The sequence below is a fragment of the Mus caroli genome, chromosome 6 (genome assembly GCF_900094665.2).
Source record: "Mus caroli chromosome 6, CAROLI_EIJ_v1.1, whole genome shotgun sequence".
In the NCBI taxonomy this organism is placed as follows: Eukaryota; Metazoa; Chordata; class Mammalia; order Rodentia; family Muridae; genus Mus; species Mus caroli.
In genome coordinates this window covers 4,793,358-4,806,002 of record NC_034575.1, presented here as the reverse complement: position 1 = coordinate 4,806,002, position 12,645 = coordinate 4,793,358, and the positions used below count along the sequence as shown (strand labels likewise).

The 12,645-nt window shown below is 34.8% G+C and overlaps 1 protein-coding gene across 6 annotated transcripts in view; it reads right to left on the bottom strand.

Moving 5' to 3' along the window:
- Glcci1 (glucocorticoid induced 1) overlaps positions 1-12,645 on the bottom strand; it is a 76,896-nt gene that overhangs the window by 40,386 nt on the left and 23,865 nt on the right. For 4 of the 6 annotated variants that reach the window (XM_021164341.1, XM_021164342.2, XM_021164344.2 and 1 more), the window contains exon 2: positions 10,889-11,040. In XM_021164341.1, coding sequence (XP_021020000.1) covers positions 10,889-11,040 — 152 coding nt within the window. Of the gene's footprint in view, positions 1-3,040; positions 3,132-4,519; positions 4,701-10,888; positions 11,041-12,645 lie in introns of those variants that run through there. The other 2 variants (XM_021164343.2, XM_029478775.1) reach the window with 2 other exon arrangements.

Sequence of the window (12,645 nt, the reverse complement as noted above, 5' to 3'; positions counted from 1 at the left end):
ATCACTGGAAAGAGAGGCCCATTGGACTTGCAAACTTTATATGCCCCAATATAGGGGAATGCCAGGGCCAAAAGAATGGGAATGGGTGGGTAGGGAAGTAGGGGGCGCTATGGGGGACTTTTGGGATAGCATTGGAAATGTAATTGAGGAAAATATGTAATAAAAATATTAAAATTTTTAAAAAAAATGGAAAGATCCTCAAAAAAAAATTTAGTCATAGAAATGAGTATGCTAGAGAAAAGGTAAATAAATGTTAATCCAATTTCTTCAATGTTGAATATTTCATAAATGTTTAAAAATTGTAAGCAGAAAACTAAGTGAAGAAAATAAAGTAGCAGAGGTTCTCTCCTTTTCAGTGAGACCCAGAGTCAAACTGCCATTACTTTGTCTACAATCTGGACTGGAATTTTTGAAAAGATGCTACTTATAGCTTTGCTTCTAGATATTTGTAAGAATGTTTAATAAAAGAGTACCATGGCCAAATAAATTTGGGGGAAATCATTTATTCCATTTTTCTATTCCACCTACAATATAAGTTAGATTCTAAAAACTCAAATCCATGCACACTTTTTAAAACTCTGCTCACCTTTCCCTGCTTACACGACTACTGGGACTTACTTGCAAATACACTTACTAACAGCATGAAGAACAGTATTCCACCCAGAGTTTGGAAACACAGTCCTCAACAATTTTATTATTGTATATAATAGAATGTCCTTTGGCCACTATTAAAAAATGGATTGAAGACCTTAATCTAAGACCTGAAACTCTGCACCCACTAGAAAACATATGGGAAATAGTTAAAACAGAGCAATACGCAAAGGAAACTTTAATAGTACAGGAAATAACCCAAGAATTGATAACTTTGGAGGGAAGGTGGTAAAGAGATGGTTTAGTCAAGAGCTTGTCACACAAGCATGATGGCCTGAGTTCAACCCCTAGACCCCTTGTAAAAAAAACTGGGCATGGTGACACTTTTGTAACCCCAGTGCTGGAGAGGAAGAGGTCACTCCATGGAGTTCCTCTGTAAAGTAGCCTAGTCTAATTGGTAAATTCCAGTCTAATGAGAAATGCTGTCTCCACAATCAAGGTAGACAGTGCCTGAGGGGCAACACTTGATGGTGACCTCTAACCTCTACACATACACCTACACACACACTTCCATGTTCCCACACCCACATGCATACCCATACACATACATGCACAAACAGATTTAACAAATGGGATTACATAAACTGAAGAAGCTTCCAGATAGCAAAGGGAATATCAGTGTGAAAAAAACGACCCACAAAATGGGAGCACTATGTCTGCTAACTATTAATCTGACTGATTAATACATACAACATATAAAGCATTCAAAAAGTTAAATATCAAAAAATAAAAAACAAGCAATTGCTGCCTTTTCTTAAGAAAATTTCAACAGAACACCCTTGAAGCAAGGGTACAGGAAATGCAAATTGTTTTATCAATTGTGATTTAGGGTAAAAAAAAAAAATTTCTGATATAAGCGGTAAACTGAAAGTTCTCTATTTTTAATTATTATTAAGGTTTATATAATCACCTATTCCTTTCATTACCTAAACAAGCTATTTTCAGATAAGAGGAGAAGAGATTGGACATTTTAGTACTATTTCAAAGAATGGATATATTTTAATTCAGAGCTGTGATGGCTACAGTCAACTCATAAATATGTATTCTCAAAGACAGACTTCTAATGAAGGCTATTGGTAGCCATAACAATACAAAAGCTTAATGAAATTTAAAAACCTTACATAATGTATCTCTTAATATGCTGATTTCCATAACTTTAACTGTAAATCATTTAAAATAACAATTAGAACAGTTTAAATTAGGAAATAAGAACATCACCTAGAGAAAGAACACACATATACAAAAATTCCATTCATGATTTTGTTTTCTTTTTGAGTTTTTTGTTTGTTTGTTTGTTTGTTTGTTTGTGTTTGGGTTTTTTTTCTGTTTTTGTTTTATTTGAGACAGGATTTCTCTGTCTATCCCCGGCTATTCTGGAACCACTCTGGAGACCAGGCTGACGAACTCATAGAGATCCGCCTGCCTCTGCCTTCCAAGAGCTGGGATTGAAGGCATGCACCACACCACCTCTGGCATCTTTCAAGATTTAACAACCCACTTTTCATCCTTAAAGGATACCAATTTTAATGGGGTTGTTTGTTTGAGATGGAATTTTTACCATATCACCAAGGCTACTCTCAAACTCCTAAGCTGAAGGGACCTTCCTGCTCATGGAACACATGTATTGAAATTTCTTTCACATATAAACAAACAACATAAAGAGTCATGACAAATGAGTTTTTTTCCCCACAGAACTACAATCTAAAAACATATTATGCTAGTAAATTTCATAGACTAAAATCCTTTCATACTCAAGTGACAACTGAAATGGCATTTACACCATGCTAGAACACTGAGGAAGGAAAGCTTGCCAGGCCTTTTCACACAGCAAGAATAACTCACACTAACCTCTGTATTACATCATCTAAAAAAATCAGGTCTTCAAGTAAACTTCTGAATATTTAATATCATAAATACTAATAAATAATTCATATGCTACTGTATACTTATTTTAGGGTTCTGTAAACAAAATATTTTTTCTGAAAATGTTCATTAGAACAACCAAACAATAATCTACTACTGAGATTTACTAGAGTTAAGTGACATAGATGGAAATTTCTCTCTCAGGGAGAGGCATAGTATAGAATGCTATCTTAAATAACAATAAAAGTCATTTTTTGTACAAGTAATCCATCACATAAGCAATTCTTCTTGACTAAAATAAGAAACAAAATTAGTAAAATAAGAATAGAAGTACTGGAAGCATACACAGCAAGCATACTTAGATCATAGGACAATAATGCCTACTGAACATTTAGAACCTTAGAGATAAGGACAGTATTTGCTAACATAATCAGTTGTCTGAGTGGTTGAGAGTATTTTAACTTTTTTTTTTTTTTTTTTTTGAGACAGGGTTTCTCTGTGTAGCACTGGCTGTCCTGGAACTCACTTTGTAGACCAGGCTGACCTTCAACTCAGAACTTCGCCAGCCTCTGCCTCCCATGGTTGAGAGTATTAACACGTGCAATTATAAGAGAAGACTTACAACAAAAAAATAGGTAAAAATAAGACAGAATTATTGTTTGCATGATCAAGTCTGAAAAGCCAAAGAAAATTATCTGAAAATGTATTAGAAACAAAAACATTCAACTGAGATATAGTACAAATAAATTAGAAGGTAGTCAAAGGCCTTAATTACAATAGCAGACCATAAAACAAATTAAGCAATATTTAGATGACCTTATAAAAAGGTTTTACATTTTTTCTAAAACACAGAAATAACTGAGTAAACAAATAACCTTTTATGTAAGATTCAATACTGTAAAGTTGATCGTTTCATAGCAATATTACAGCAGAGAATAGTATTTAATAAAGCCATAAAGTCAAGACTGATGCCTAGGATTCATTAAGCACAAAATGAAATTAGTTATAGTATAACATACAACTACACCAGAATGTACCTGTTTAGTATGTCTTTCTACAGACATAGACATTCTCAAAGCATGTGTATACTCCCCCTACCATGCACAAAACCTCTGTTAATAATGATTATTTAAAGAGGACTCAGGAGTTGGCAGTCATTACTCATGCTCATCTAAATTACAAGGACCATTCTGACCCTAAGAGGTCTTAATAAACAAAATCAATAAAGCCCAGAAACATTTATCCTAAAATAGTACTACTTTTTTTTTAATACAGAAGAATTAAACACTCTGGGACAAGCATGAAAGCTCTGTTGATGTATTCCTGTGAGAAATGAAAGTCTGTGGGTTTCAGGAGATATTTTTAACAGCATGGTGTTCTTGTCCTATGACAAGTGGTAAGGATGTGTCCAACGTAAAAAGTCTCTCTTAGGCGAGGTGACTCTTCTTTTCCAAGATGTATGTAAAAAATGTTGACTCCATTATTTTGTTAGAATATGTATCTGAGACACTTTACATTTTTGTTTAAAAGAAAGGTATTGGTAGAGTCTCTTAGGACTTGATGATACCGTATCACCTGGAATGAGCTACAGAACAGTAACGTATCAAGGCCCTAGCCCATACTTGGATAGACTACTCACAGAGGGAAAACTGTCTCTACTGAATGAGGAAAAGACCAAAGTAAAGCTCAGAGATGAACAGGATAGCAAACTATTAAGACTTTGTTTTTAAAACTTTGAATAAGATTAAGAAAAAAGTTAATACAAGATACTAACAAAACTGTGCAGGGGGACTTCTACATATCATTCATCAATTCCTTTTTGGTATTGATTTTATGTCCACATTGAAAATTTTGCAAGATTTTAATTAAAATAAACAGCACCATGCTCTGAGAGGCTCATAAAAATTGTTTGAAATGGTTACACACTGCCTATTGGTATGCCGGACTATGAGATTGGAACTAGTCAACAGTATTCACAGACAGCTTAGCACTCTCAAGTATTTACCTGCTCAGCCCTAAAGGGTAAGGCCAGTAAGAAGCTTACACTCTCAACATCACTCAGTAGCCTGGAGGGACGGAGTAGCAATAGACCCTGGCTCTTTCCCTTGTCATAACAAATGTATACCAGCTTTTCAAAGCTACTCTCCAAAGCCAGCATCTGCGAACAGCTGTAATCATTAGTAAGCCTGGGAAATGACAGAAAACATCTTAGATTATTGCTACAGACTGTTTTCATTGTTTGTCCACTTTACTCACACACACACACACACATACACACACACACACACACACATTTGAAATATGATCTGAGAATGAATATACTTTACAGTTTTGGGGAAAGGCTGTAAAACTGTTCCTAAAGCTTGAATATAGTAACCTTAATGCCCAAGTTAAGATAGATGTATTTATTTTTATTTTATGTGTATAAGTATTTGTCTACATATATGTCTGTACTCTTTGTTTGTGCCTGGTGCAGACAGATGTCAGAAAATGTTGTGATGTTAGATCCCCTGGAACTGGAGTTACAGATGGTTGTGAGTCACACCATAAGAGCTAGGAACTCAACCTGTACCCTCTGCAAGAACAAGTGTACTTAACTGCTGAGCCATCTTCCCAGCCTCAAGTTATATTTAAAAGATTATAGTTTTTCATTAAAAAATACTATCCATCCAAGGCTAATATAATAATAACAAAATTTTACAGATGTTTTTTAGTTCTTTCTAAGAGAAACAGATTAAGCTAGTAAACTAGCAACAACCCTTTTCTCCAGTGGACTGATATTTTGATACACACAGTAAATATGTGACTAGGTCAATTACATATTAAGTTTACAGAAAAGGATATAAAGTGTGAATCGTGTAGTAGTTAATTCAATGAGCTGGGTTTTGTTTTGCTCTTTTGTTTTAGAAAAGTTACCACTGTGTAACCTAGATTTGGTCTCAAATCTGCAGGTTTTCCTGTCCCAGGTTCCCGAGTACTAAGATTATATAGATGTCCTACCCACACTATGCACGGGGGATGACAACTTCTTCCTTCTGAAAAATTTATGAAATGTTTCAAATAGAAAAGTTAAAAATTGGTGGTGTGGTTGTAGGTTCAGGGGTGGTATTTGTCTCTCATATAGAATACTATGGGTTCACTCTCAACCATAGCAAAACACACACACACACACACACACACACACACACACACACACACACACACACGGGAGTGGAGGGGGAGGGAGAGAGGGAGAGGAAGGAGTGTCGGAGGAGCTCAATGGCTACTCATAAAGCTCACAGATTCATACACAAAATTTTTCTGTATTTTCTTTATCAAATATGTATCCAACAAATCTTTTTTGTAATTAATTTCAAAGTAGATAGTATTATACTTTAGAAATAACTCAAGAGTTCAGTATGTTTCTATAGCCTCTATTTTTAAGGTTAACAATCATATGGCAAAATACACATTAGAATAAACTTTGAAAAATGTATTACTTCTATTGCCTAAATCCAGATGCCTAATATTCAATTCATATGAATAGAATACTAGGACAATACTGGTCCAAAGGGCATCAATCTCAATAAAGAAAAAGAACTTCACGAAATAAACAGTTTCAAAATGACCATGGTTAATAACATAATGCATATAGTCATGTGTTACATAATGACATTTCAATAAATTTATAAGGATCCATACAACAGGGATCCCATAAAATTATTAATGGGATTGAAACACACTTCTTGCCTAATCACAGTACATTTAACATGGTCACATGTTAATAAATTTATATTTATGTATTTATAATGCATTTCATATTTATGGTAAGGTTATTGAAACAAATACTACCTTGTCCACAGCTGTAAAAAAGATATAGTATATAAAATTATGTAATAACTGATAATAGACAATTACTTTCTTATATACTTAAGATACTATGCTTTATCATCAGAGCTTACACTTCCACATTAAAAAAGAAAAAGAAAAATGTCTACTGTAAAACAGCATGTTGTTCTGTCAGCCTGAGCCTCAACTATCTCTTCACCAAAATATTATGGGCCAGCAAGTGGCTGATCTCATCTAGGTTTGCAGTCACTCTAAATACACAATGATGAAACTGCATAAAGATACTTCTTAAAATGTGTGTCTGTTGTTTGTTAAATTATATATGGATACATTTGAAAAATGCAGATACAGAATTGTAAGTGTTGTTGTTATCCAAAAAAGTTTTGAGAATGGACAGCCACTTCATAGTATATACATATACCAACATATGCTGTACACAATAAATGTCTACAATTTTAGTTACAAACACACTTACTTTAAAAAAAAAAAAAAACTCTAACATTTCATTTAATTTAGATGTTCTTGTCTACTGGTCCTTAATCTGAATATAATGTCAAAGACACATATGTCCACCATCTCCCTGGGTTTCTACATAGCAGGCATTGATCTGAAAATAAGGTCTATTTCCAAGGTTCATTATCTTTTGACAGCCTTAGGCTACTTCCTTTTTTTTTTTTTTTTTTTTTTTTTTTGTTTTGTTTTGTTTTCAAGACAGGGTTTCTCTGTGTAGCCCTGGCTATCCTGGAACTCACTTTGTAGACCAGGCTGGCCCCAAACTCAGAAATACGCCTGCTACTTCCTTTTTAAAGGCCAACATGCATGTATTCTTTTAAATTAAGAATTTCTCTCTAGCCATAAACTGTCAGGTAAATGAAACAGAAATACCAAAGAAAGAAGGTAATACTAATGCTCTTTACAAAGGAAAGACAAATATTTAATATCTGTAGCAAGATTAAGAATATACTATCTATTCAATTGATGTTCACCAAATTAAGAAAAACTGCTCCCCATAAGAGTTCAAGAGTCAATCCATAAACATGGATATAGTCATAAAAGTAATTTTGTATGTTCATCTCCTGTATCTTCAATTAAACTTACAGATGCTTTGGAGGCCAGACCATTTAGTGGGCATATGAGGCAAACACTAGATTAAATGCTTAGTGGCTGTTTGAGAAGTGAAGAATTGGAGAAAAACCAGAAGCCCAGGAATCAGCACAATCTGGGCTTTAGTCTCGTCATACCTAACAAGCTATGTAACCTGTAGACATCAGTTAATTCTTCAACTCAGAATCAAGTCTTTTTTTTCTTTTCTTTTCTTTTTAGAGACAGGGTGTCTCTGTATAGCCCTGACTGTCCTGGAACTCACTCTGTAGACCAGGCTGGTCTCGAACTCAGAAATCCGTCTGCCTCTGCCTCCCGAGTGCTAGGATTAAAGGTGTGCGCCACCACCGCCCGGCTAAGTCTTATATTTTAAATATTAAAATGTCAATAAATGACCTCTATCCAGACCCAGAAAAGGACCCTCAGAGACAAAGCACATGACTAACGACAAGCTTAATCCATATGCCTTCATGTAAATATATGTATAAGTATATGTATAGGTGTCTATTTAGAACTAAACAATAGGAATCCTGACCTCCATAGTCTGAAAGGACCTAATTCCTGGTTCTCACTTCCTGAGAGAGTATGGATAGAATTTAACTGTAAGAATAGGGGTGAAAAAATATATACTAAATTATCTATAAATGTATAAAAGCACTTCAAATTACAGAATATAGTATGGGCCGAAAAGAGAATAGTTTAGACTTGGATGGCCCATGTAGGAATTTTCTGCCATACAACTCTAGGAATCCAAGAATCTGCAATTAAAACTCAACTCTCTGGTCCCTAAGAAAATTTGTCAAAGTGGGAAGATAAGCCATATTTTATGTAACTATGTCATTTATACACATGTGCTTCATGGACCCTGCAAAATAGTAAAAGTGGCTTTTTCTACATCTAGTACTAAAACTCGGTGTATGTATAGCATTTGCCACACTCAGGCATCATACTTAATCATGTAACAAAGCATTAGGTTTCAATATACCCACTGCGCAGATAGAGGCCCGTAGGTAACTTAGCCAGAAGTGTCTGCTTTACCTTTGTACTACTCTCTACTCCCAAGTATGCTGGCATCCTAGCCCACCACAGCATTGATTCCATCCTCGCTAAGACAGTGTGCCCTTAATCCCTAGATACTTACTCTCTGTGACTTCTCTTTAGCATCAGTCAATAATCATTCTTAGAAACGTTTCCTCTTTTGGCTTCTCTGACTATACTAATCCAGTTCTTCTGCTTTTTGTTGCTAGGCTTCTATTTCTCACAATTGTTTTGAAAAATAAGATACTGTTTTTTTATACTGTCAGCACAAAACATATGTTTAATAAACATCAGATTTCTTGTCTTGGTGGAGATGTAAGAACAGCAACTATTCTCAGCACCATGGCAGCTATTACACCAGGGAAGCCAGACAGAATCTGAGTAAGAAATCTCATTTGCAAGATCATGGGCAAGTCACTGTGATTCTGAGTTTCCACTTCCCATGTGAGTTACAATGCAATGTTCTTGTGAAAATTAAACAAGACACAGGTAATAAAACAATTTATGGTATATAGTTAATAAATGTTTGCTCCTCTAGTTGCTTCCAAATGAATGAATCTAGTTCTTTCATCCCTTTGTGTACCCTCCTAACACTATGCTCTGACTCATTTGGCATGTTCTCTTTTTCCTTTATACCTATACTCTTTCACAACCAGAATCCAACTCTTCCAGCAAATGGCTCTCAGTCATCTCCATCTGTGCCTGCCTTCCTCAAAATGCCTAAGCCCACATCTGTACTGTGTGCAAATCATTTCTGCTGAGAATCCTGCTGCTTGCCATACTGAATTCATGCTTTTCCTTGAGGAAAAGCAAAGGCTGCATCATAAAGAAATTAGTAGAGCTGATAGCATGGACGATGATAAAAGCAACCCGCTTCAGTTTCCAAGCTTGCCTAACATAATGACAACAAACTGGTAAGGAGGGTTTTCATAGACCACATCCAAAATTCTCTATCCTTCACTTCCCTCACTTTTCAATCAAGAAACTCTAATTCTTTTTTAAAACTATAAAGCCCAAAATGTTCTTATTCTGAATGTCCTTACCTTTACATATTCCCTAATCAAATTTCTACTTAGTATCTTCTACCCCTACCCATCTAACATGTTCTTTATGTCCAATAAAAAAAATCACATATTTTTAATAAAGTTCATGATTTCTCAAGAAATATTTGGTGAAAATAAAATCAAACCTCAGATCATAATAAATGAAGATGTTTACTTTTTCTGATATGAGAAGATATATTCTTCAAATCAAAAGGCTAAGGAATCTTCTAAAATAGAAAAAGAAAATGGTAAATTTCCTATTTTACTAGTGTTAGCCTTGCTTTGGAACAGAAAAAAAAAAAAAAACTTCAACATAATTCATGTTGCTAATACTCTATAGGCTATTTTACAAGAACTGTGCAAATTTTTCTTAAAAAATTTTTCAAAAATGCTTCCTAACCATTATCTCCATTTTTTAAAAAACAATATACAGTCACCAAATGCAGATACAAGTGCATGCTAACAGGAGCCTGCTATAGCTGTCTCTTGAGAGGCTCTGCCAGAGCCTGACAAATACAGAGGCAGATGATCACAGCCAAACAATTGGACTGAGCACAGGGTCCCCAATGGAGGAGTTAGAGAAAGGACTGAAGGAGATGAAAGAGTTTACAACCCCATAGGAAGAACAACATCAACCAACCAGACCCCAAGAGTTCCCAGGGACTAAACCACCAACCAAGGAGTAAACATGGAGAGAGACCCATGGCTCCAACCACATATGTAGCAGAAGATGGCTTTTTCAGGCATCAATGGGAGAAGAGGTTTTGTGAAGGCTCGATGCCCCAAAGTAGAGGAATGTGAAGGTGAGGAAACTGGAGTATGGGGTTCAGAGGGGGCACACCCTCACAGAAGCAGGAGGAGGGGGGATGGGATAGGGAGTTTCTGGGGGGTAAATCAGAAGAGGATAACATTTGAAATGTAAAATATCCAATAAAAATATAAACAAACAAACAAACAAGTAGGAAAATAGTAAATTTCCTATTTCACTGGTGTTAGCTTTGCCTTTGTAATAGGAAAAAAAAAAAACCTTCAACAGAATTCTTGTTGCTAATACTCTATAAGCTATTTTTCAAGACCTGTGCAAACTTTAAAGAATTTTCAAAAATGCTTCCTAATTATTAGCTCCGTTTTATTAAAAAATAATTCTTAAAATGACAGCATGTCTCCAAAATCATAATGCAGCCTGAACTTACTTATTAAATATTAAATAACTAAAAACCTCTATAGCCAAGTAACAAATTATTATTATGCTGCACATTTAAAACAAGGGATTCTGCTTTGGTTGGGTTTATTTCATATTCAGGATAATTTAATTACATTCTAATTTCAAAATCAAAGAACTGGTTTTGATTTTCTCATCTTACCTGAGTCGCTTTATCTTTCATGCATGAAGGGTAGTGAACATGAGGGTCCCGTGGCCACTGTCCTGTGAGGTAAGGTCCTGTTATCGTATCCAGAGAAGAGGTTCGCCTTATTGTACTAGAGGTTCGAATATGCTGAGATTTTGGCCTGTCCACTAAAAAAAGTGAAAAAAAAATTAAATTAAATGTTAGAGCATATTTTTAAATTCATAAACTTCAGAGCTTGTAAATGTCACTTTACCATTTTTTCCTATAACATAGACACCCCAAGTACTTCTTATATAAGCTGATGAAAGTTATGGACCCTTTTCCAAGGAAATGCATTCATACATATAACAAACACATCTTGAGGATTTTCACATACCCTTGAAAGCCCAACTATTTTAGGCATCTGTAATGCAATCCACATATCATCTCTATTACAGCTTTAATTAAGATTCATTTCATCATGCCTCACAAACTGCCAGTTTTGTTTGTAAATGCCATCTCTGCATTTATTTCAATTAAATCTTACAGTGCCTCCTCATTACCACTGCTAAAATTAATTCCATGGTTATCATCTATTTTATGAAGTAAATGATTTCCACAACTTGATTCTCATTTATCTCAGTATTTGTTATCTTGCTACTCCTCCATATGCCTATTCTAGAGTCGGATGAATAATTTGTATTTTTTTCAAAAGTAGAAGGTGCTGTCTCGTCTCTGAGCCTTCTATATCATCAGCCTAAAATTCTGTCCTTCCAAGTTCACTTGAAAAACTACTGCTGATCTCCAAGGCCAGTTGAGATATCATACCAATGCTGTAAAAGCTTGCTCAACATCCTTTTCTCTTTTTCTTGTTAAGAAATTCTCAATCACTTCTGCTTTCATGGTATATACTAAGCTTGTCTTTCTCTCCCACAAAAAACACAATTTCAGATACTACAGACTGAAAGGAAGCTGAAGTTAATAGTTAATGAATTTACTCATGACCATACAAATAACATTCACAAAGAACTTAACATTTTCATTCAAGGTCTGTATTTGCAGATGAAGACCTCAAAGCAGTAGAGAGAATTCATTGTGTAATGAAGTAGAACAAAATGTATTCCCCAGTCAGGGTCCATAAGTAGCTGTTGAAAATCCACATCATCACATGTCTAACTACCAGTGTATATAACTATAATAAAGTCTAGAGGATTGGGAACCAATACAGCTCCCAAGACTCAGAGCTTTTCCAGTCCCACTTAAGTCAGGCAATGTATACTGCCCATAATACTAAATATGATGAAAAATATTTTGATTTGCCACTGTCACTTAGCTATATTCTTGAATGAGAAAGCACTACTGGTTTATTAAAACAGAGAAATAATATTATATACTTTGATGTTATATTATCTAGCCATTATCTTAAAAATGTAACTTTTGTTTCACCTAAGAATTATTGGAGAAAATCTGAAAATTACCAATTCCTTCTTTATTTTTATAACTTAATGAAAGTTTATCATGCACTAAAGGCAGAAAATCTAATGTTGTCTATTTCCATCTAGAATCATTTGCAATTTTCTTTGTGAAAAAAAAAAGAAAAGAAAACCATGATTAATTGTCCAGAGTAGTGAAGAAGTTACATTTTGGTTTTAGAAGACAAGGCAACTTGTCAATTTAAATAAAAATCCATAATGCAGAGTTAGCCACTGTCTTAGTCAGGGTTTCTATTCCTGCACAAACATCATGACCAAGAAGCAAGTTGGGGAGGAAAGGGTTTATTCAGCTTACACTTC